We start from the raw sequence: 23,974 nt of genomic DNA, 5'->3' as shown, positions 1-23,974 counted from the left end.
AAGATTAATGAGCTTTTAAAGAGGTATTATAGATATACTTAATCAACTAATTGTTCCTATCATCCCGGATTAAATCGAAGATAGTCAGGACTAGTGATAGGAGAAATGCCAGCCTTTGTCTGTTATAATTTACCTTGTCTATTTTATAAAGTTCGGGCCGTTATCTGTGAATACGAACCGAGCTGTTACAAGCTAGTGCTCCTTCACTCGGCTCAATGTTAAATGGGTTCTCTCTAAATAATTTAGCTTTATGTTAAATAGATTACTATATTGTGGTTATATATGTAGTCAACAGTTTATTTATCATAAATCTGATTTTACTTATAACAATGTACATGGTCCTAATGAGAGTAATTGAGTGAGTGATATATCTGATTATTTTTAAAACAATCAAACTGTCAACACTGTGAATGAGTTCTCGTTCTTATAATATAAGATTTACTAGCTGAATTCCGTCGCTTCGCTCCGGAATCCCGCTAGTTCATCCCGAGGCATGGCCAAGCTTGTGGAAAAGGCATGGCCGAACTTGTATTTTTATCAAACTAAAAACATAAACGAAACTCAATATTAGGCGAGCGAGGAAAAGTTTTCTCTCCCTCAGTCTCTGCACTCTGTGTATTTCTTATGGTGATTTTAGCGATCAGAAATTGATCATATCTCAGGATCGGTTTAGATTTTCGCAAAATCCTTTCTTATTGCACACCTAGACCATAAAAGGAATATTCCTACCAAATTTCAGCTTTCTAGGTGTTGTGGTTCTTGAGATAGAGCGATCAGTGTGTGAACTATGAAATGTGAAATGTGAACTGTGAACTGTGAATGGATCTCGTTCTTATAATATAAGATATCTTATATTATAAGAACGAGATCCATTCACTCATTCACATTTCACATTTCACACACTGATCGCTCTATCTCTAGAACCACAACACCTAGAAAGTTGAAATTTGGTAGGAATATTCCTTTTATGGTCCAGGTGTGCAATAAGAAAGGATTTTGCCAAAATCTAAACCGATCCTGAGATATGATCAATTTTTGATCGCTGAAATCTCCATAAGAAATACACAGAGTGCAGAGACTGCGGGAGAGAAATGTTCCGCTCTCGACCAACTTTTTGAGTTTCGTTTATGTTTTTAGTTTGATAAATACAAGTTCGGCCATGCCTTTTCCAGAAGTTTGGCCATGCCTCGGGATGAACTAGCGGGCTTCCGGAGCGAAGCGACGGAATTCAGCTAGTCTTATATTATAAGAACAAGATCCATTCACTCATTCACAGTTCACATTTCACATTTCACACACTGATCGCTCTATCTCGAGAACCACACCACCTAGAAAGCTGAAATTTGGTAGGAATATTCTTTTTATGGTCTAGGTGTGCAATAAGAAAGGATTTTGCGAAAATCTACACCGATCCTGAGATATGATCAATTTTTGATCGCTGAAATCTCCATAAGAAATACACAGAGTGCAGAGACTGCGGGATAGAAAACTTTTCCTCGCTCGCCTAATATTTGAGTTTCGTTTATGTTTTTAGTTTGATAACTACAAGTTCGGCCATGCCTTTTCCACAAGTTTGGCCATGCCTCGGGATGAACTAGCGGGATTCCGGAGCGAAGCGACGGAATTCAGCTATAGTAAATAAATGTACCTACCTACCTAAAATGAATCTCTTATAATTCATACCTTGTATGTATACTGTATACCTATGTAGATACCTGTCAGTTTGACCAAAGGTAATGAGTATAATGATACAACTTACAAGGCATTAAATCTTTGTGAAAATGTAAAATGGTATAGAGATATTATGTAGATTGCTTGACCCTTTTTCCATAACCTCTATGTAATTAATAGATAATAACCTTTTCCTCTTAGGTCAGGTATATACCTAATACGCAAGGTGACAAACCCTTTTCAGAGAAAAAAGGTTTCGCGTGGGATCTGGGATATTTTTATCCTCGGATTCGTGAGAACCTTTGCAACTTCCTAAAACCTTTTTAGAGGGTAGACCTAGACACCTGTGATCAAAGGGTCTACCATTGACCTCCTGAGGTATATTATTGTAATACTCATGCTCCTGGGTGTAGGTACCCACCTACTTAGGTACTTGTATATAGGTACATAATGTTAACCTTGATGGTTTGACCGACAAGTTCAGTTCGAACCAATGAAAGAAAATACTGAAAAGGCTAGAAACGTTTTAAAGTAGTCCTAGGCTTAAACATTTCGAGATCACGGAGTGACGAAAATATAACGGTGAAAGGCAGGTCTTCTTCTTTGCCTTTTCCCGTGTTCAGACTAGGTCGGCGTTTTTCGTCAGTCTCTCAATCAGCCCTAACTATAGGGTGATTGCTTCGAGGAATTTGGGTTGACATTTGCTTTGGCTGCAAAATTTTTACAAGTGGATGCCCTTCACAGCTTCACACTCAACCTTCCCTATTTCTTTAGCAAGAGAAATTTTTGGCTGGTATCCTCCCTGTTTAAAGTCCCCCAACCAGATCAAGGTAGGTAGCATGCCTTTTCCACAAGTTTGGCCATGCCTCGGGATGAACTAGCGGGATTCCGGAGCGAAGCGACGGAATTCAGCTAGTGTTTTTATATTACCCTCACATTCGGCCAACTATGGATCACGGAAACCAACCCTTTTATTTGAATTCAATCACTTTAGTTGTTCTAATGAGGCTAGTGAGTAGTGGTGTAGCGTGGTCTACGCCACTTCCAGATTGTACTCACTCACTCACTAGTAGTGAGTGAATACAATCTGGAACAACTATTACCTAGAAACCTATTAGGTTTCACCTAATACTTTGTGTTTGGATTTCATTGTTATTAGGTAGCTACTGTGCCATTTTACTTTTATCTGCGATATGATTGCATAAAACCAGCAGCGTACATACTTGGAATGATGTGTCCACAGCCTCCAGATAAGGGTGCTCAGACAGGTAATTCTGTTGAATCTCAAAGTCCACTCCAAATGAACTTCGCAATAATGCGTTCAGAGTTGCCAAACCAACCAAATTCTCCGCCTCAAAAGCTTGCTTGGATGTTGCCAAATCTTTCATCTTTTTCGCCAGAATGGTTGCCTCCTCGAAGAATATCTGCGTGTATAATTTCAAAACAAAAAACCGGAATGAGGTTCCAATAATTTTTCGATGTTTCGACCACTTGGTTAGGTTTGTCTGTTGCAATAGTTCGTCCCCTGGCGTTTTGCTCATAATGTGATAAAACCATGGCTTTTGTATTGTTCTCCAAAACACTTTGGTTATGCTGTCAACATCATCCAGAAGAACTACCCATACCGGACCTATCCAGAGTTTACTGAGAAAGTTCGGGGTCTCTCGCCTAGGGGAAAAATAAACAAAGTGGGAAGTTAATTATGGTTTGAACATTTGTAAGATTTCTGTATGATTACTCGTACCTTCGGGTAGGTACCAGCTACCTCTATATCTTTTAAATTCCTTTCTTCCAACAGGTATGTTTCGCCCCGTATGGAATTTAAACTCTTTAGTTAGTTTAAATATGTAGGTACCTACCCAATAGGTATGTAGGACTGATTGTAGGTAATTAGAGACGTATACCACTGTGATCATCATTGGGTACCTAATGGTTTGATGGTATTAAATAATGGAACCATGGGTATTTAAAGATGCACTTTATTTACATCCAGTAATAAAATTGTCATTCGTGTACGAGGAAAAAAATACAGGACCTTGAAACTAGAATTTATATACTCTTGATGGTTCTAAACTTTGCGAATAATAATAATCCAAACCGTATAAAAAATTAATAAAAAAAAGAAGACAAAAAAGCATAGGTAGGTAGAATGATCAAAAAGTGTCGGAAGAATATGTTGTAACAAGCTGGGCCCGTCCTTCCGGGAATATTTAGCCCGTAGTTAATCACGATCGAATAAACTGAGGGGTGAAAAATTCCCGGAGGGACGGGCCCAGCTTGTTCTCTCTCGAATGAAGAACAACAAAACGAATGAAAAAGAATACATACTCGTACCTACATAGAAGAAGAAAAACAAGAAGAAAAATGTTTTTTTTTTCTTTACTCACCTTTTAGCTTCATACATCTTTATCATAACTTTGGATGTTTTTTCCAGTGGACCAATAAAGGAAAGCGTGTGTCCAAACAAAGGCCAAGCTTTTGGGCTCGGAATTTTAAATGCCATTAAATAGTAATGCCTATGCTTCCACAGCTGAGTTACCAAATAAGTCAGGACTGTCAGCAGGAACCAAATGAGCAGTGTTTTAAACCGAAGCATTTTGATAATCTCCATCACCTGAAAATGAGGTAGCTAATGTAAACATACCTCTGGTCATGTCATTGCAAGGAGTTCTCGCATTCTGATTGGTTCTTTCATTTTGGGTCGATGACTCCTTGCTGCCATATTCATCTGGATGAATCATAATTTCATATACACACCCAGGTACCTTTTTTTTGCCGTTATTGTTGGAATTCGAACTATTCCTACATTGGTTATATTATAACTTCTTAGGTCAACTGTTCATATCAGCGAGGATTAGTATTATTATTATTTTTTGATAGGTTTCTTAGGTAGGTTTTACCTATGCACGGATTATTTTTTGGTTCCTCAAGTAGGGTTTACCAATGGGACTAGTTATTTTCTACATCTACATATACCTCAATATTTGAGAAATTTATACATGAATATTACTCATAAAACATATATACGTAGGTAGGTACTTCAATTTACTGCGATTCTTATCAAAAATACTAAAAAACAAAAATCCGAAGAATGTCATTCGGCTCTCGTGACTCTAAAAGTTCTTCGAAATCATAAGCCAAGAAACTTAGCCCGTGTTCCGTTCTCACGGACCAAGTTGACTCAATAGCTCAGAAATCTCACAAGGTTCCAGGTTCGATGCTTATTTAGGTGAAAAAGTTCACCAGTTACACTGAAGAGCTTCTCAAATGCTTACTGAAGTGAATAATTCCCAAGTGTGTGGCTGACCAAATCCCAAAATAAAAATAGAATACGGACCAGAAGATGATCATCAGATGTGACAGTAACGAAATGAAAGGCTAAAATGTTCATGGTAATTTTGGAAGAACTTACACCGAATCTTGAAGGCATGGCAAATGCACAATAAGATGTTCATACTAGTACAAAAATTGAATTAAAAGAATAAACGGAGCCAGCCTAGTTAGCTTAGTTGGTAGTGCGTCTGCCTTGTAAGCGCTAGGTTGTCGGCATAAATTAAGTTAAGGTTCAGCCAGCCTAGCTAGCTTAGTTGGTAGTGCGTCTGCCTTGTAAGCGCTAGGCCACTGGGCTCGATTCCCGGGGCGGATTTTATCCTGATGGGATAATGTTTGTTCTCGGAACGGCTGGCTTTCTCCTATCCTGTCTTCCTTCTCTCTTTGCCAGCCTAGTTAGCTTAGTTGGTAGTGCGTCTGCCTTGTAAGCGCTAGGCCGCGGGTTCGATTCCCGCCCGGGGCGGGGATAATGTTCGTTCTCGGAACGGCTGGCTTTCCTCCTATCCTGTCTTCCTTCTCTCTTCGATTTCGGGACGATAAGACTATGTTCGTTCTCGGAACGGCTGGCTTTCTCCTATCCTGTCTTCCTTCTCTCTTCGATTTCGGGACGATAAGACCATAGTAGTTACAGTTCCCTCTGTCTAACCTCTTAAATAATAATAATAATAATAATAATAATAATAATAAATAAACGGGAGGAAGAATAGCCGGGGTTTTGATTTATCAGTAAACAATCAGACTGTTCGATAGAGGTGTCCTGTATAAAACTGCTAATGGTCTTTAGAGAACGGATTTTACCCTCCATTTCGCAACAAGCTACTCGCCTCCTCACATTAACCTCACTCAGCCCCAAGTTTGGCCGGGAAACGCCAGCAGTACACAATCTCAAAGATAGTCACCTATATCTAGATAACAAACACGCGAAACGTTGCCTAACTTCAGTGATCCATCTGAAACTGGTGCATTCACCGTGCTATCGCCCTCCGCGCGCCGTTAGATAACGGTTAAATCTCACAATCCTACCAATTCAAAACCTCACAGAGTCCTCTGATTCCTACATTATAGGATCCTAACGTATCGCAGGACGAAGATACAGCCACAATAAAATAAAGAAAAGGACAATAAGCCAGAGTTAAATCAGATTAGTAACCAGGACAATAAAAACGAATTAATTTCCATGAAGAAGAATGCCAGCCAAGATACCGACAGAGTCCTCTAGCTGCAAGGCCATGGGAACTTCGGTGTTCTGTGATGCTCAAAACATACAGGGTGTCGGTAAGATAAGAGGCACAGGAAACACCTCTGGGGCCGAGTGGCTAAGAGCATTGATTTATAATCCGGAGATGCTGGGATGGAAATTTTCAAACTATTCGGTTCCTGAATAGACATATGAAGGCATTAGATGTAAATTTGTAAAATAAAATGAGGTATCTCGGGATGGGTAAATAAGGGAAGTTAAAAAAAAAACTTTTGTTTTAAAAATATACAAAAACAAACCCAAAATGGGACTGTCAGTCCTACACTGGTACTTTAAATAAAAAGGTTCTTATGACCTACAGTGCAGATTCCAATAAATTGTTAAATTACACCAGAAATACATAATTAGATTGAACTAGCCCATCTAGAAATGAGTGAGTGAATCAGTCAGTTTCACAAGGGGCTGTCTTTACTATGATCTGGATTAAATTTCTTATTCGGAGAGTTCTCGCTACACCACCCTGCAGATGAAGAGATGACCAAGATCATTACAGTTTAAATATCTTTCTTCTAATTAGATGAGGTTCCGTGTACTCTGAACTGCCCAGATCCGATGACTAATCATATACAGGGTGACCCCCTAACTAAAACTTTGGATGAGATAATAAAAATAATAGATAGGTATCAATTTGTAAATTGACATTTGAAGTCTAGGGTTTGTGCTTTTTTTATTTTATTTTACAAAAGATAAATTGTAAAAAGTTGTGAGCATTAAATAATACAATTTAAGTTGCACCTTTTAGTTAGGTACAAGCTCGTATTACTGTAGCAATCTGTAGCACTATTGTAGACCTTTTCACTGTACCTCAAATACCACCAAGAGATCCCCACCACTACCTGCAAAATTAAAGCCATAAGTTATTTGTATATCCAATACTGAAGAAACTATTTTCCTGTCATTTTCAGGCCGAAGGAGAAAACATCAACAAATTGGAAAAGGCCGACATTCTAGAACTGACAGTACGTCACTTACATCGGATTACAAAACCTCATGATCCTACGGAAGAAGTGCAGAGATTTCAAGTGAGTATACCTACATATCTACCGTAAGTTTAACTTCCTGAATAAGTTAGGAGGAATTAGGGAACTGTATAACTTTATGGATAACATACTTGGAGGGATTAGGGAACTGTATAACTTCATGGATAACATACTTGGAGAATGACTAATCATATACAGGGTGACCCCCTAACTAAAACTTTGGATGAGATAATAAAAATAATAGATAGGTATCAATTTGTAAATTGACTTTTGAAGTCTAGGGTTTGTGCTTTTTTTTATTATTATTTTTTATTTTATTTTACAAAAGATAAATTGTAAAAAGTTGTGAGCATTAAATAATACAAGTTAAGTTGCACCTCTTAGTTAGGTACAAGCTCGTATTACTCGTACTGTAGCAATCTGTAGCACTATTGTAGGCCTTTTCACTGTACCTCAAATACCACCAAGAGATCCCCAACACTACCTGCAAAATTAAAGCCACAAGTTATTTGTATATCCAATACTGAAGAAACTATTTTCCTGTCATTTTCAGGCCGAAGGAGAAAACATCAACAAATTGGAAAAGGCCGACATTCTAGAACTGACAGTCCGTCATCTACACCGGATTACAAAACCTCATAATCCTACGGAAGAAGTGCAGAGGTTTCAAGTGAGTATACCTACTTACCTAGATATCTACCGTAAGTTTAACTTCCTGAATAAGTTAGAAGGGATTAGGGAACTGTATAACTTCATGGATAACATACTTGGAGGGATTAGGAAACTGGAATTAGTCTGAGGGATCAAGTGGTGCTATTGTTGTGCACTGTAGGAGCACCTAAGGATTGGTTGAAGAGACGAATAGGTACGTAAAGGGGAAACAATTCAATAAAATGAGGATAAAATAAGCTATGTACATTGTACAGGTAGAATTACTCGTATGTACAATGTACATAGGTTTAGGTATAATGAAAGTTCTTGCTTTAGACGAAACTTTCAGTAGATCGTCTGAATGCCACAAGGATTGTAAATGTCACACAGAAGGTACCTATCCGCGCCGTCAGTAAAACATTCAAACTGATTCGCATTCTTCTTTTCCATTGTTCACAGGCCGGGTTCACACAATGCGCGAGTGAAGCGTGCGGCTTCCTTCTGTCTCTACCAGGCCTGGACACAAGGGTGGGCAAACGACTGGTCGAACATCTGGGGAAGCGGATCTCTCAAAGCCTCGAGGCCAATCCGGCCCTGTTACTCAGCAACGGGGAGAGTTTCAGTCCTGCCGGAGGTTATGAACGGGATGACTATGCAACATTGCCAAGAGACGCGAGAGTGCCATCTTCTCTAGGTTCGGCAACACAGGACAGTTTGAGATCCGGAGTCGCTGATAACGCATCCTCTCAATCTTCAGCTATGATGCTACCTCAGAGTAATCCGGGCATGTCCCTCAACTTACCAAATAGTAGTCTGCACCCTTATACCTGTGATGAGGGTTTTGATTTCTTTAGACCAGATTTTAACTGGATCTTTTGCCCCCTATCCTATTATTTTGAAGGTAATTTAAAGTAGAAGTATTTTTTCAATCAATAGGTAATAATAATATTTGGGAAAAATTTATAAGAGTTTACCGGGGAGTCTTTAGCCTGAAAACAAAACAGTGGTTAGCGGCGATATTTAACACAAGCAATAGTTGGTCTCAACAAAACGGTATATCAACGTCCAAACAATGCAGACAGTCCAAACCATTTAACGGTGTCGGTCGACATCGATCGAAAGCCGGTCGACTACCTATGTGTGGTGTGGACATATCTTATTAGTATTTTATTACAGGTTACCAAAACTTTTGGTTCACTATTTCTACCTCTTGTGGCCTTGCTCTTATGTAGGTTAGAAAATCAAAAATCCCCACAACCCTTGAAAATAGGAATGAATGAAAGTGCCTATTTACCAAACCTTTCCGTGTTGCGTTATCCAACCTGTTACCCACATGCAAGATCGCTTCTTACCTGTATCCGAGGAGACCTACTTACGTAAAAAAAGACGAACAAAAAGAACAAAATCCCTTCAACCCTCACATCCTTCAGGAGGTCAAGGCTCTCGTCCTTACCCAAAGTTGATGTGTCCTCAGCCAACGAGACCTCTGATGTTATCCATACCTCCTGAAAGAGCAGGGTTTGGCGTGCCAATGTCTTTCCCAAGTTCGTTGTCTCCTGAGACATCAATGTCAAGATCTCCTGGAGTATCCATGTCTGGTACATCCAACGCTGGTTCAATGCCTTTACTATCTCCTGCAACTTCTTCAAGTATTGTTGGTGAAATGGATACTCGTCAGGATAGGATGGCCATTTCTCCAGGGGCTTTGAGCATGGATGGGAGTTCTAGTTGTCACAGTGAAGACATGTGGAGGCCTTGGTGAGATTGTAAGAGATGAGAGGATTCTGGAAAGCAATTTGAACTCAACAAAGTACAAACCACTTTTTATGTTGACTTCGCAAATTAAAGATTCAAATATGAGACTATATTAAGAGTATTAAGCTATTAAGTACTTATGTACAGACATATATTATGTATAACTACTCTTCGGCATGTAAATTTCTATTGCCTTTGTCGACAATTTACATCCTTGTTACCTTTCAAAGTTTTCAAAAGCTTTATGGAAAAACTCTCCTCTTCTCTCTCTACTCCTTTATTGGATACCACATTCGACTGACAGCCACTCCATCTCTTTTGGTTCCACTTTTGTATACTGCCCATGTTTCTTTCAGTAATTATTTAATTGTAGGTACATATATTTTTTTGTCTTCTTTGTTTAATTATAAAGCCATTTTTCCTAATAGTTCATAGATTTTTTGATACTTGTTGTTTGCTTGTTTGCTGCGGTATTTAAGCAGACTTACGAGTATCTGAATTATTATAATTTAATGGAATTTTCAAAGACAGAAGTTGGTTATTACATTCTACCTAAGCAAACACGGACTTGCGAAAAAATTCACAATAAACCTAACTAGTAACTAGGAATATTAAGGAACTTGGCGTCTCTACCACTCTAATTGTTCATAGGTTTGTATGAGAAAATTGACATCTCCACCATTTTCATTATGTGTTGACACATCAAATAATATCATGTTGGAGAATTTGACATCTCCACTAACATATCACATTGAAAGTATGAGTTTTCAATAGATCATTAAATTTAAGCAACGTTACGTGTGGTTGGTATTTGGTTGTGTGACTAATTGGGCAACCGCGGGCTGCTGGCTTTTCCTGGCCATACTCAGGCTGGGTTAGGTTATAATAGGATGGGTAGCAGTAGCTTGTTTCTGAATGGTGGGTAAAACCCCCCGACACTAAAAACTTTAGAAGTTATCCTGTAGAAGTCTGATTTACTTTTTCTACTTGTACCTACATACAGGGAAATGGACCTACCCAATACCTAATAGGAAAGTAGGTACAGCGAAATCTAAGAAAGCAAACACGGACTTGCGAAAAAATTCACAATAAACCTAACTAGTAACTAGGAATATTAAGGAACTTGGCGTCTCTACCACTCTAATTGTTCATAGGTTTGTATGAGAAAATTGACATCTCCACCATTTTCATTATGTGTTGACACATCAAATAATATCATGTTGGAGAATTTGACATCTCCACTAACATATCACATTGAAAGTATGAGTTTTCAATGGATCATTAAATTTAAGCAACGTTACATGTGGTTGGTGTCCGGATGGGTGACTATGTGGGCAACCGCGTGCTGCTGGCTTTTACTGGCCATACTCAGACTGGGTGAGGTTAATGCGAGGAGGCAGGTATCATAATGTTGTCACCGAATGAAGGGTAAAACACCCTGACACTAAAAACTTTAGGAGTTTTCCTGTAGAACTCTGGAAGTTCACCTGTAGATTTTTTCTTCTACTTGTGCTGTAGGTAAATGAACCCCTTGGATCCTTGAAATGTAGGCAAAATCTAAGAAATGGCGGAATGTGCAGTGTTTAATGTTTATTAAAATACCATAATATGCACCTAAAACGTATCTCGTGGAATCAATAGATATTTAGGTAAGATGTAGATATAGGTACATATTATGTAGGTGGTTGTCAGTTTGACCAAAGGTAATATGAATGTAATGATACAAGGTACTAAATTTTTGGTAAAATGTAAAAGGGTGTCTAGATAATTATGTATTATGTAGATTGCTTGACCCTTTTTCCAAAACCTCTATGTAATTATTACCTAACCTTTTCCTCTTAGGTCAGGTATATACCTAATACGCAAGGTGACAAACCCTTTTCAGAGAAAAAGGTTTCGCGTGGGATCTGGGATATTTTTATCCTGGGATTCGTGAGAACCTTTGCTTCCTAAAACCTTTTTAGAGGGTAGACCTAGACACCTGTGATCAAAGGTCTACCATTGACCTCCTGAGGTATATTATTGTAATACTCATACTCCTGGGTGTAGGTACCTACCTACTTAGGTACTTGTATATAGGTACATAATGTTAACCTTGATGGTTTGACCGACAAGTTTAGTTTGAACCAATGAAAGAAAATACTGAAAAGGCTAGAAATGTTTTAAAGTAGTCCTAGGCTTAAACATTTCGAGATCACGGAGTGACGAAAATATAACGATGAAAGGCAGGTCTTCTTTTTTGCCTTTTCCCGTGTTCAGACTAGGTCGGCGTTTTTCGTCAGTCTCTCAATTAGCCCTAACTATAGGGTGATTGCTTCGAGCAATTTCGGTTGACGTTTGGTTTGGCAACAAAATTTTTACAAGTGGATGCCCTTCACATTCAACCTTCCCTATTTCTTTAGCAAGAGAAATTTTTGGCTGGTATCCTCCCTATTTAAAGTCCCCCAACCAGATCAAGGTAGGTAATTCAAGGTGGCAAAGAAAATAATTACCTATTATGAAGAATAAATCATCAATTAACAAGATCCGACAAGAGACTAAGTGCTTCCCCATTGAAGAGCATTAAACAAAAAAGAACCATCCATAATCCCTTGCCTTATGGATGATTCTCGTCTGTTTAATGTTGTCAAATTATGTAAGCGTTGGGGTCAAAATAAGAACACCAAAAGTTAAATTTTACAATCGAAACACAAAGTGTTCGTTTTTTTGTGACTGAGAATCGAACCAGAGACTTTCTAAAGGGCAATCACACGACCTAACGTGATCAATTATGTATTGCACATTGTATACTCACATATTTATCAGGCGCCAATACATTTTTTTTTCGGCTGTAGTTACACTTCCATGAAAGCTAATTTCCGAGTAGGTACCTTGCGATTTCGCTGGAAGTCAAAACAACTCCTCAATTTTGTCCTTTACATAATATTTTGTCAGGTAGGTAAGTACCTACCTAGATTTTAAGCAGTGGCTCTATCAGACATTTGTTTGGAAAGTTTTTTATGAGCGCCTGAAAATTTAGTATAGTTATGCAATGTGCCACAAAAACTTAAGGTACTACGAACCTATCACATTTTTACCCTCAGATAGGTAGGTAGGTGAGTACCTACCAACTTTTTAAAATTACCTATTTACCTACCTATTGGATTCAAAGATGAAAAACTGTTGGGGAATTTTCCAAAAGGGCTTGTGTCATTTCTTTATTTTCCCATCATCCAAAAAATATGGGGTCAATAAACAGGACCCAGGTCTAGTCGTTCAATACCTACCTAGGTAGGCTAGGTAGGTAGGTATTAGGAATGTGATACCTCAGGCGGCTAATTAGTAGGTAGATAAAATAACCTAGGTTATAATGACAATAGGCATAGTCTAACTAACAGAACAGGATGTGTAGGATTATCTCGGAGCACTTAATTATAATGCCTATATAGTTACTTAGATGTAGTTACAACAATGAAAATAAGATAAATTCTGATTAAATTTAATTCTAAACTATAACTTTTCCTTGCAACAGCCCAATAAACTATATGAAAAATGAAATCACAAATGATCGACAACTAGTGCAATGCATGATATCTGACGGCAGCTGTCCCCCCAACGGCTGCCCCCCATGGCGCTGTCAGCAGGACTCGGCCGTCATCCATGGCTACTGCTGTGGTTGTGCCCGCCCAACAGGTAAGTTAACCTCCCGACAGAAATCTTTTGAGAGACCTAACACTCCCCGTTAACTTTTCCAGGTCTTTTTAACCTGTTCGGAAATCGCGTTACGCGGGGCCCCCACAAAAAGTTCTACTGCCCCTCACGAGGTGTCATTTCTTTATTTTCCCATCATCCAAAAAATATGGGGTCAATAAACAGGACCCAGGTCTAGTCGTTCAATACCTACCTAGGTAGGTATTAGGAATGTGATACCTCAGGCGGCTAATTAGTAGGTAGATAAAATAACTTATAGGTTATAATGACAATAGGCATAGTCTAACAGAACAAAACTCCGAAAAAGTAACTTTAAAAGGTCGAAAATTCAATTTTTAATTGCCGCTCTAATGAAAAAGTTCAAAGAGTTACAGCCTGGTCGTGCCAAGATGACTCGTCAATTATTCACGGGTACTGCTGTGGCTGTGCCCACCCGGACGGTTAGTGCGCATGCGCAATAGGTTACATGAGTACCGCCTGAGGAACTGGTTTTTGCGAGCGGTTTTTTAGGATAGAGAGCTGTAAAAAAATGCTTTCGAAAATACTGCCTTTGTTGAATGTGCATGAATATTGCCTGCGATTGTAATTCTGTAAATCATACCTTGGTCGAATGTGCATGAATATTATTTAAATAATGCCTGCAAATTGAAAATAGTTGGTACAGGTTTTTCGAACTTATTGAATAATCCCTTTGAAAATAATGCACGATTTTCTTTAATTGATGATATGTACATAGAGGTGTAACGTCACTGTAAGTACCATAGGTTTTCAGTGACGGGGGTTTCACCCTCCTTTCGGCAACAAGCTCTTTTACACAAACTAACGCCTGCTTTTTTATCGTGATGATTAACTGCTTATACAATATGCACATCAAGAAAATATCGATATTTTTTATAGCACATTGCATACACAAGATCTAAACTATTAGGCGAAATAAGAACATACGAGGGTAGAAAGACAGGTGTAGGTGTTAGGTGTTGGGTGTTGAAGTAAGGCGCTTGGTTATGCAGAAAGTCCTGGGTTTGATTCAAACCATATACATACAAAACTGTTTGCACACTCAAACCATACACAAAATACTTTGCACTCAAACCATACACAAAATAGTTTGCACTCAAACCATACACAGGATAGTTTGCAGTTTTAATTGGAAATCTCTTGGGAGGTTCCTCTCTGATGTTCTTGTGTTGACCCAGTTGAGAAATAATGTGTCACAGTTTAACGAACAAATTTCCACAATATAAGCAAGTATACTTTAGTTCGCTGACCATTTTTACTAAAATTCATCAAAATCGGGCAAAGTACATATCTCTGAAGAAAAAACCAAATGTTAAATGTCGATTAAAAATATTCTTCATTTTCTTTTTTGTCTTTTCCTAAAAAAACAAAATTTAAAAAAAAGTTCTATAAAAAAATTTTTTTTTTTTTTTTTTTTTTTTTTTTTTGTCTTTTTCTGTTCCAACGGTATTAATAAAAATTGATTGCAAAGGAGGCTGTGATATCCACTAAAGTTATAAAGAAGCTCTGCTTTACCACAAATAGGATTCACGATTTGTTTTTGATTTAATTTGTACCTAACTTGAACCTTTCAGATAACGTCCCGTTCGTAACTTGCCGTCCTGACCTGAGATGTCCTCTATCATCTGAACCTCTCTGCACTGACTATAACTTCATGATGGACTGCTGCTGCACAGGACCCTAGAGCAGTCAGCTGATAACCTGGAGATCGTTTACACCACTTTAGACTGAAAGTACTGGAAATGGTCTGCACAAATGTACTGTATTACACTGTAAATGTATACCTACAGTGTAAACTGGAAATGATGGAAACAGACAACATTTGAAAAACATGGTTTGATTAATTGCAAAGTTCTGCCTACAATTTTTTTGTTACTAATAGTTACCTACCTCCAATTTTTTGAACAAATCACAACTAGGTACCTATTATTCAAAACTGTCTGCACCGATCTGTGCTTTTGATGCAAATGTTGGTAATTTATTTTAGTATGTAATACCTACATAGGGGTTTTTTTTATTGAATTTAAACCTTGTGAATTGTATCAGTTAGTAAACTGTCCCTTCATTTCATCAAATTACTTACTGTCTGTCAGATGGAAAAAAGTGAATGATGGTAGAAAGTAGAAAGATTTCATTAGTGGATGTGACATATTTACCAAAGCAAATCCAAAGTGCCTACAGCTATACAGGTATTTCTTTAACGAGCTATATAGTCGAGCTTTCTTCTGTGGCCGTACGGTTAAAAGTTCAACCGCACTCAACTCGGAGGCGCGAGGTTCAAATCCCGGTTGGGAGATGGATTGGTTTCCTGGTAAATTGGTAATAGTTATTAAGTTTTTAATAAAGTCTATTTTTGAGAAAAATGATTGGTAACGTGCGGTGTCTCAAATACCTATTAATGGATGTGCCTTGTGCCAAACCCAACAGTAGTTACAACAACTTATACATAGGTAGCTAGGTACTATTATTTTGGGCTGAGATCGGTTTGGTTAGGTGCTAATCCAGCTAATCTACTCTTCAACTAAAAATCTATCCAACCTGAGTGTAGGCATAGATAATATTATACCTACTTTAAAATGTACTGTCCTGTAGTGAATACTGAAGTTTTGTACAAATGACACATCCACCAAAACACACTTTAATCTTCGTCATAGAATATTATTTAAAATGCATTTTTATTTTATTGTTCTAAACCATATTCATCAAATACAATACAAAAGTTTCAACAAGCTGTCTCATCAAGTTCAAACTATGGACAGAATCACCAGGGAGAGACATCCGCTCAGGATATGCCAGAGAGTTCGTCACCTCAGCCGGAACCGTCTAAACCTTCCAGTAGTACAGCTCCCTCACATCGTCTTAGCTTTAATTTGACACCAAAATTAAAATATAACAGTGTCCAACAATAGAACCAGAGCTAATTGAAACTTAAAAACGTGAAAAAGATCGACTACTGGTACAGTCACCCTACCTTGCGATTTCGCTGGAAGACAAAACAACTCCTCAATTTTGTTCTTTACATATTTTGTCAGGTACCTCCTGGATTTTAAGCAGTGGCTCTATCAGACATTTGGTTGGAAAGTTTTTATGAGCGCCTGAAAATTTTGTATAGTTATGCAATGTGCCACAAAAACTTAAGGTACTAAAAACCTATAGACCACATTTTTACCCTCAAATAGGTAGGTGAGTTCCAACTTTTAAAATTATTTACCTACCTATTGGATTCAATGATGAAAAACTGTTGGGGAATTTTCCAAAGACATCCAACGCTGGTTCAATGCCTTTACTATCTCCTGCAACTTCTTCAAGTATTGTTGGTGAAATGGATACTCGTCAGGATAGGATGGTCATTTCTCCAGGGGCTTTGAGCATGGATGGGAGTTCTAGTTGTCACAGTGAAGACATGTGGAGGCCTTGGTGAGATTGATAGAGATGAGAGGATTCTGGAAAGCTATTTGAACTCAACAAAGTACAAACCACTTTTTATGTTTACTTCGCAAATTAAAGATTCAAATATGAGACTACATTAAGAGTATTAAGCTATTAATTACTTATGTACAGACATACGTATAACTACACTTCGGCATGTAAATTTTTATTGCCTTTGTCGACAGTTTACATCTTTATTACCTTTCAAAGTTTTCAAAAGCTTTATGGAAAAACTCTCTACTCGTTTCTTGGCTCCTTATTGGATACCACATTCGACTGACAGCCATTCCATCTCTTTTGGTTCCACTTTTGTATACTGCCCATGTTTCTTTCAGTAATTTAATTGTAGGTATAATTATATTTTTTTGTCTTCTTTGTTTAATTATAAAGCCATTTTTTTTCCTAATAGGTAGTTCATAGATTTTTTGAGCCTGGACACAAGGGTGGGCAAACGACTGGTCGAACATCTGGGGAAGCGGATCTCTCAAAGCCTCGAGGCCAATCCGGCCCTGTTACTTAGCAACGGGGAGAGTTTCAGTCCTGCTGGAGGTTATGAACGGGATGACTATGCAACGTTGCCAAGAGACGCGAGAGCGCCATCTTCTCTAGGTTCGGCAACACAGGACAGTTTGAGATCCGGAGTCGCTGATAACGCATCCTCTCAATCTCCAGCTATGATGTTACCTCAGAGTAATCCGGGCATATCCCTCAACATACCTAATAGTAGTCTGCACCCTTACCAGTTCCGATATTTTGATTCAAACTATGGACAGAATCACCAGGGAGAGACATCCGCTCAGGATATGCCAGAGAGTTCGTCACCTCAGCCGGAACCGTCTAAACCTCCCAGTACCACTCCAGCACATTAACTACAAACGTTTGTATAATCTGTGCAAATTAGACCCTCCACCGAATTGTGTGTATAAAATTAACCCTCAACTCTCTAACATGGGTTGAATTTTTGATACAGATGGGGATGCCAAAACGGATATTTCCAACCATTTCCCGATTTTGAAAATTTGGACCGATTGCAATACTTTCATTACTAGTATAGCTCGCTATACTATAGTAATAGAAAGTAAAAATTTACCAGCAAGGAAGTACTTGCGTAATGCGTAATACTATCCCAACAACTTCATAAACACATCCATTTAAAACAAGTTGTCAGGATAACATTATGCAAGTAGGTACTTCCATTTTTTCTTTCACTCCACCTCGGAAATTTCCGAAAGGGTTCACAAACTCGAGATCTTTCTCCAGGAAAGCCTGATCATAAATTCTCGGAAAAACCAATCATCTTCCTTCACAGATTAACTTTATCACCCTTAATTACCCATCGTGTTAATCACCCCACGATTATCTCTAGCGAGATATCGCTAGGAATTGAATGACATGGTGACATTCTACAAACACCATGGCGCGCGGTTACACGTCTTTCTTGCTGCTGGTTGTGGTTTGTGCCATTTCTGTGTCGAACGCCAAAAACCTGACGGAACGGACGCTGAGTTTCGGATCTGCCAGTCGTTTGTGAACCCTTTCGGAAATTTCCGAGGTGGAGTGAAAGAAAAAATGGAAGTACCTACTTGCATAATGTTATCCTGACAACTTGTTTTAAATGGATGTGTTTATGAAGTTGTTGGGATAGTATTACGCATTACGCAAGTACTTCCTTGCTGGTAAATTTTTACTTTCTATTACTATAGTATAGCGAGCTATACTAGTAATGAAAGTATTGCAATCGGTCCAAATTTTCAAAATCGGGAAATGGTTGGAAATATCCGTTTTGGCATCCCCATCTGTATCAAAAATTCAACCCATGTTAGAGAGTTGAGGGTTAATTTTATACACACAATTCGGTGGAGGGTCTAATTTGCACAGATTATACAAACGTTTGTAGTTTGCTCAAGTGCGGCGCGTAATTATGCCAATAAACCAATAGATGAGAGCAATCTATGTAGTATTTGCTATATACAATATATACATAGATACTTACTATACTAGTGAGACCCTTGACCTAGCTTAGTATAGTGGTTTTATTAGGTCGCAGCCAGAGTACAGACTACAAACAATATACAATTGGTATAGGTAGGTAAATAGGTAGGTACATGGAAAACAGTTTTTATTAGGAACCTAATGTTGAATTCAGTGCCCCAATAGGTAGGTAATGGGTTTCCTCACGTAGGTAAGTAGGTGTTGTGAATCTGTTCAGTCTGATTTGATGATGTGGTATAAGAATGGCTTTCGTAGGTAGTTCCACAATGTTCTAATACTTTAAGAAAGTAAACCCAATGGTTAAGAAACGCGTTCGGATAGGTATAGGTACTAACGTTTAAGCTTTTTACTTACCTACCTACCTATTTAAAAAGAGAAACTAACTAGGTAGCTAATTAATAATGATTATTATGATTAGGTATATGAATCTAACCGCCTTTGAGTTATTATTTACACTCGATTTATTTAATTTGAAAATGAAAACAGGTTCGAGCACATCAAAAAGTTACCTTGGAACCTAGGTAGGTTTTCTATTTGTTTTTTCTCCTAACAAACACCCTAAGTAAACACACACACCGACACTTCACACAAGACTAAAAGCAGCCGACTAGCAGACAGTCTAATTACCCCAATCACCAGGTATTCAATCTATCAATTACCTAGTAGGTACCTAATTGGAAGACAATTACCTGTATCCACATAAATTAAGCGTTCAGTCCAAGATCAATTGACTGTTTTATGAGATCTGACAATGCTACAGTTTCATCATCGCATCGGTGAGACAGTTTCAGCATGTCTAGAGGGTTCTAGTTCATCGCTTTTCTTAACACGGGGTTTCCCGTCAGTAATGATCATGACCTGGTCAACGGTCATTAGTTCTTATACTTACATATTGTAGGTTTTTGTATCCAGAATTCTGGAATTAGAAACAAATTTAAATAACTATGCGTATACGTTCTTTATGTAAAAATGTAAATGCAGTTTCTTTGTGTTATTATGTCACAACTTTGGTGCTCACTGCAGCATTGTAGGATTTTTTCCAATATCTCAATAAGCCTAACATCCAATGTTTACCTACCATGCTGGCACCGGTCGCTATGCGAATTAATATGTCATAGCTACTCATTTTCCTCACGAGGCTGAGTGGGCCCCGCAACATCCAGTCACGGAGTCAATCATTTGCTTGATACAAATTTCTTGACCCCGCCGGGAATCGAACCCGGGTCTCCCACGTGCAAGGCGAGTGCAGTGACCACTACGCCATGGGAGCTGACGTATACGTTCTTTATAATATTTCTCTAAATTATTGTTAATATGGTACCACTGCTTTACCATTTCGGCTGCACCTAGTGAATACAATAACAATGGAGCTGTCGATGTCGGTTTGAATTCCACCGAAATGACAAGGGGAAGCCTTAATTGTTAACCCGGTTTAGCGCCTACAGGATGATGTAAAATGATTGCCCCCTACATTCGACTGAAAAGTCCCAAGCGATGGAATGTGGATATCCACTTACTACCATAGGTATTTTATGTGTACTAACCTACTAACTATAATACAGATGACTAGCTAATGTTAGTATTTGGTTTGAATGAGTATAGTTATCAAATGTAAACAAACTGTATAACAGTATACCTGTAGTACAGAGTCACGGTTAATTTTCTTTGGATCATTAGATTCATTACCCAGGTATCTGATTTAAACTGATTACAAACAGGTCCCTTGATAACTGGGTTAGGGTCCTATTGAGTGGTGAGTTCAAATGGCACTAGGTAATCTAGGTTCATTCATTCGTTCATAGGTTGCGTCTTCTATGGGAGAAGGTAGCTCTATATTTCTTCAATGATGTCTCTCCACTTTGCTCTATCTTGCGCCAGCTTCTTGATTCCCCCGTATGTTCTAGGTTACACTTGTTACCTTTTCTTCTTACGGCTTAGTCAAACTTACAAAAAATGACTGCCGCGCCTTATCCATGGAAGACACACCTGTAAATGTTAGGGAACACGCGTAAGTCTGCTAGAAATGACTTTCAAAGCGAAACTTACGGTGTTTCCTAACATTTACAGTGTGTCTTCCCCATGCGCATAGGCCGCGGCGAGTCGATTTGTAAGTTCGACTAAGCGTAAGAAGAAAAGGTGAACAAGTGTCCGGCCCAAGTGTGTTACGCGCTCCACTTCGCACGCCCGAAGGAAGACAGAGATGGTCGGGACCTGTGTTCCCACCCGTTTGCTGACGCAGCTTGTTAGAACCCCTTCGCCTAGAGAGTTTCGAGGCTCCGGTTGGCGGGGGACAATGAATCGTTGCGCCCTCTCAAAGTCAAGGACGACCTCCCAATACTTGCCCGTACTGATACGGTTGCAACCGGTTCTCTGCGCTCTCGCGGTACGAAGAGATCCAGCGTTTGTGTCCTGTCCAAACTCTAGGCCCTCAGGACTATTGCGTAGAGAGTTAGAGGTCGGAATAATACAATGGAGTCTATTAGGCCCGTATAGGAGTTGATGGATTTGATCATCAGACGTGGAAGAATGGTCAAGGCTATAAACTAAGTTTGATACCTGGTTCTTAGTGGTCCCGTCTCTGTAGGCGAGTCCATAACCGGTCTCTCAAGCCAGTGGAGTCGCGGCCTTGGCCAGCATTTGGAGGGGTCATGGTGAGGCGTGTAAGAAGTCCTCCCAGTTCCGAGAGCAGGAATGGGTTCAACTACACAGAGCTCGGTTGCCTCTGGAGACTACAGCATAGGTATGGAGGACTTTCAGTCGTCCCAAACGCACGGTTACAGTAAAGGTTCAAGCAACAGAGACCTCTGTTAGTTACAGTTCTAGAAGGACCTCAAGGTAACGAGACCTGTAGGTTGCCGAACCAAAGTAATACGAGTGGATAGAGACGTTGAAGAAGTGTCATCAACAAACCACTTTACGCTTAGTGGCAGTCTCTATCCTACCAAAGTAAGAGGTCGCCCCGAAACTCGGTACTACCCCTCGAAGATCAACAGTGTCACTTTTCTGGTACACCCTCCGGGAACCACTCTAGAACCTACTCTAACCTCCTCCTAAGACCCTTTCCGTATAAACTTGAGTTGTTGTCATGTTTGGTGAAAAATACAAATGAAGCGTTTAAATTTCTAAGAGTTATACTCTGAAATGTAATTCCTCTTATAATTTCGAATTTTAATTATTATGAATTACTATGTCTCGTATGCGTATTTATATTTTGTGTGAAGTCCTTGGTATCAGTTGAAAAAAGGTACCAACTGAGTAAACAGCATGGATCATAATGTAGGAAATAATGGAAAGTTTCCAAAAGTTTTCGAAATACCTTTTTGCAGAGATGAGCAAAGAACCGAGGAATAACCTATGGTGTAAGCTGACCTGTCGGGGTAAGGTAGAAAAACCAAGGTGAAAACATATGACCGGGTACAAAGAAAGTCATTAAATTAACATTCATGATTTAATATAAAAAAACAGAAGAACAATTAAATATTTCGGTTAAAAAAAAGGATTATCGCATCAGTATCTAAAAACTATGAACAACAAACGACGCCATAAATTCGGTCTGGAATGCTCATAGACTTAATAAATTAAATTATAAGCCTTATCAAGTTTCTGTCTTCCAACCAATAATGTAAGATGGACTGTCTATCCGGATGTAAGGTGATTGGACCTAATTAATTAATACCATAAAAATAAGGAGATTTTAAAACATGTCCTTAGAAGTTTATGTTAAATATAAAAATTAATAATTTAATTTCATTATTTATTTAAACAGTTTAAATAATGAAAAAGCTCTAAAATAGTTTACACAGAACACAAACAGTGAAAAAGTTTTTTTTTTTTTTTTTTTTTTTTACCACCGTTTCTTTTAATTAATGGATAATACTTCTTATTTAAGTAGTTAATTGTTCTAGGCTGTTCGTCTGATTCACGAAAGGGGTAACTTCTCGTAATTCTTGTTTTTTCTGTAGGTATTAGGCATGATTTTATCGGATAATACTTCTTATCTTATAAGAGCGTCTCACACTCACAACGAGTTATTACATTCGCAACCCCAGTTTATTCTGTGGTTTCGAATGGTAATGTTGAGCTTTGTGTTGTCAGAACAAGCAAAAGACACTATGGACTCTTGAGCTTGGTCTCGGAAAGATGTTACCCGTTGTGTAGCTGGATTGTTTTGTATGTGCCACTAGTTAAATACATAACCGGTGTAACATATGAGTGTTATAAATAGTCGCGGTCCTTATGTAAAAAAAAAGCGACATCGAAATGTGAAGGTACTTTTCGGATTAAAGGCTCATCCGATGGGAAAGCTAAAGCGACCGTTCAGTTTTGTTGAGGAGTTAAAACAGGAAATGTATTATAAAACAGTCCATGCATTCAAACTCGGATGGATCCTAAATTCTCGTCACCCGAGATAGTCTGTAAACAACCTTCCAAAAAATACTCGCGGACTTTTAAAATCATGATATCAATACGGTTACACGGTGTTTTTGAATTCTCCATGAGTGCTTGGAAGTGTAAAAATGGGAGTCTATCCATCCATCCACTTCATGGGGATGGTTGAAAAATTTTAATGCATAACGATGATGGATAACCTAAGTTTCGTACTTTTTGACACCCCCTTAAAAGGTTTTCCCGAACACAGTAAAGAAATAAAAAGGGTAGTAGGTCTTTTTATACCCGCAGTTATTTGTCGCTGGGGTCGCAGATCAGCAAAGTTATGGATGGCGATCCCATCCATAATCCTTACACTATGGAGTCCGCCGATTAATCACATCCATCTATTTTATTGAATATCCGAATATTAACGTGTTATCCGTATCCAGATGTGTCTTGTCCTACACATCGCTCAAAGAGCCTCGTGATTAATATTACGGCAATATATCAATAGAATCTACATCAATGTTGTTTAATCAAACCGCATCCAGAGTTTAAAACTCTAACTGAATGGCTAGCTATCAAAAAAAAAAAAAAAAAGTAAAGGTAAAACAGTGACGGCGACCGAAATCGAGCCCCTGCAAATACTCGATAGGTTTCTCATGGATATTGCCGGATGGATTGGATCTTGTACTGCCACCCTTAGTTCTCGACCGCGGTTCTATCCTCGTTTCCACGCTCTTCTGTAGTAACTTCCTGTTTTATATTCCTCGGATGGAATAGGGTATCTTCACCTGTCTGTTTTGGATACTTGCTTTTGTTTATCTTA

The 23,974-nt window shown here is 38.6% G+C and overlaps 1 protein-coding gene across 1 annotated transcript; it reads left to right on the top strand.

Moving 5' to 3' along the window:
• The first annotated feature begins 6,188 nt into the window (after nt 1-6,188).
• LOC113465745 (protein deadpan-like) lies at nt 6,189-15,982 on the top strand. The gene is made up of 7 exons (XM_026820517.1): nt 6,189-6,276; nt 6,702-6,751; nt 7,165-7,281; nt 8,350-8,728; nt 9,321-9,648; nt 13,157-13,317; nt 14,928-15,982. The coding sequence occupies exons 1-7, from the start codon at nt 6,189-6,191 to the stop codon at nt 15,035-15,037; spliced, it is 1,233 nt and encodes a 410-aa protein (XP_026676318.1). The 3' UTR covers nt 15,038-15,982.
• Nucleotides 15,983-23,974: the final 7,992 nt, after the last annotated feature.

This window comes from Diaphorina citri, unplaced genomic scaffold (genome assembly GCF_000475195.1).
Source record: "Diaphorina citri unplaced genomic scaffold, Diaci psyllid genome assembly version 1.1 scaffold9, whole genome shotgun sequence".
NCBI classification, from domain to species: domain Eukaryota; kingdom Metazoa; phylum Arthropoda; class Insecta; order Hemiptera; family Psyllidae; genus Diaphorina; species Diaphorina citri.
The sequence above is the reverse complement of the archived record's forward strand: the minus strand, read 5'-3'. Positions and strand labels throughout refer to the sequence as shown.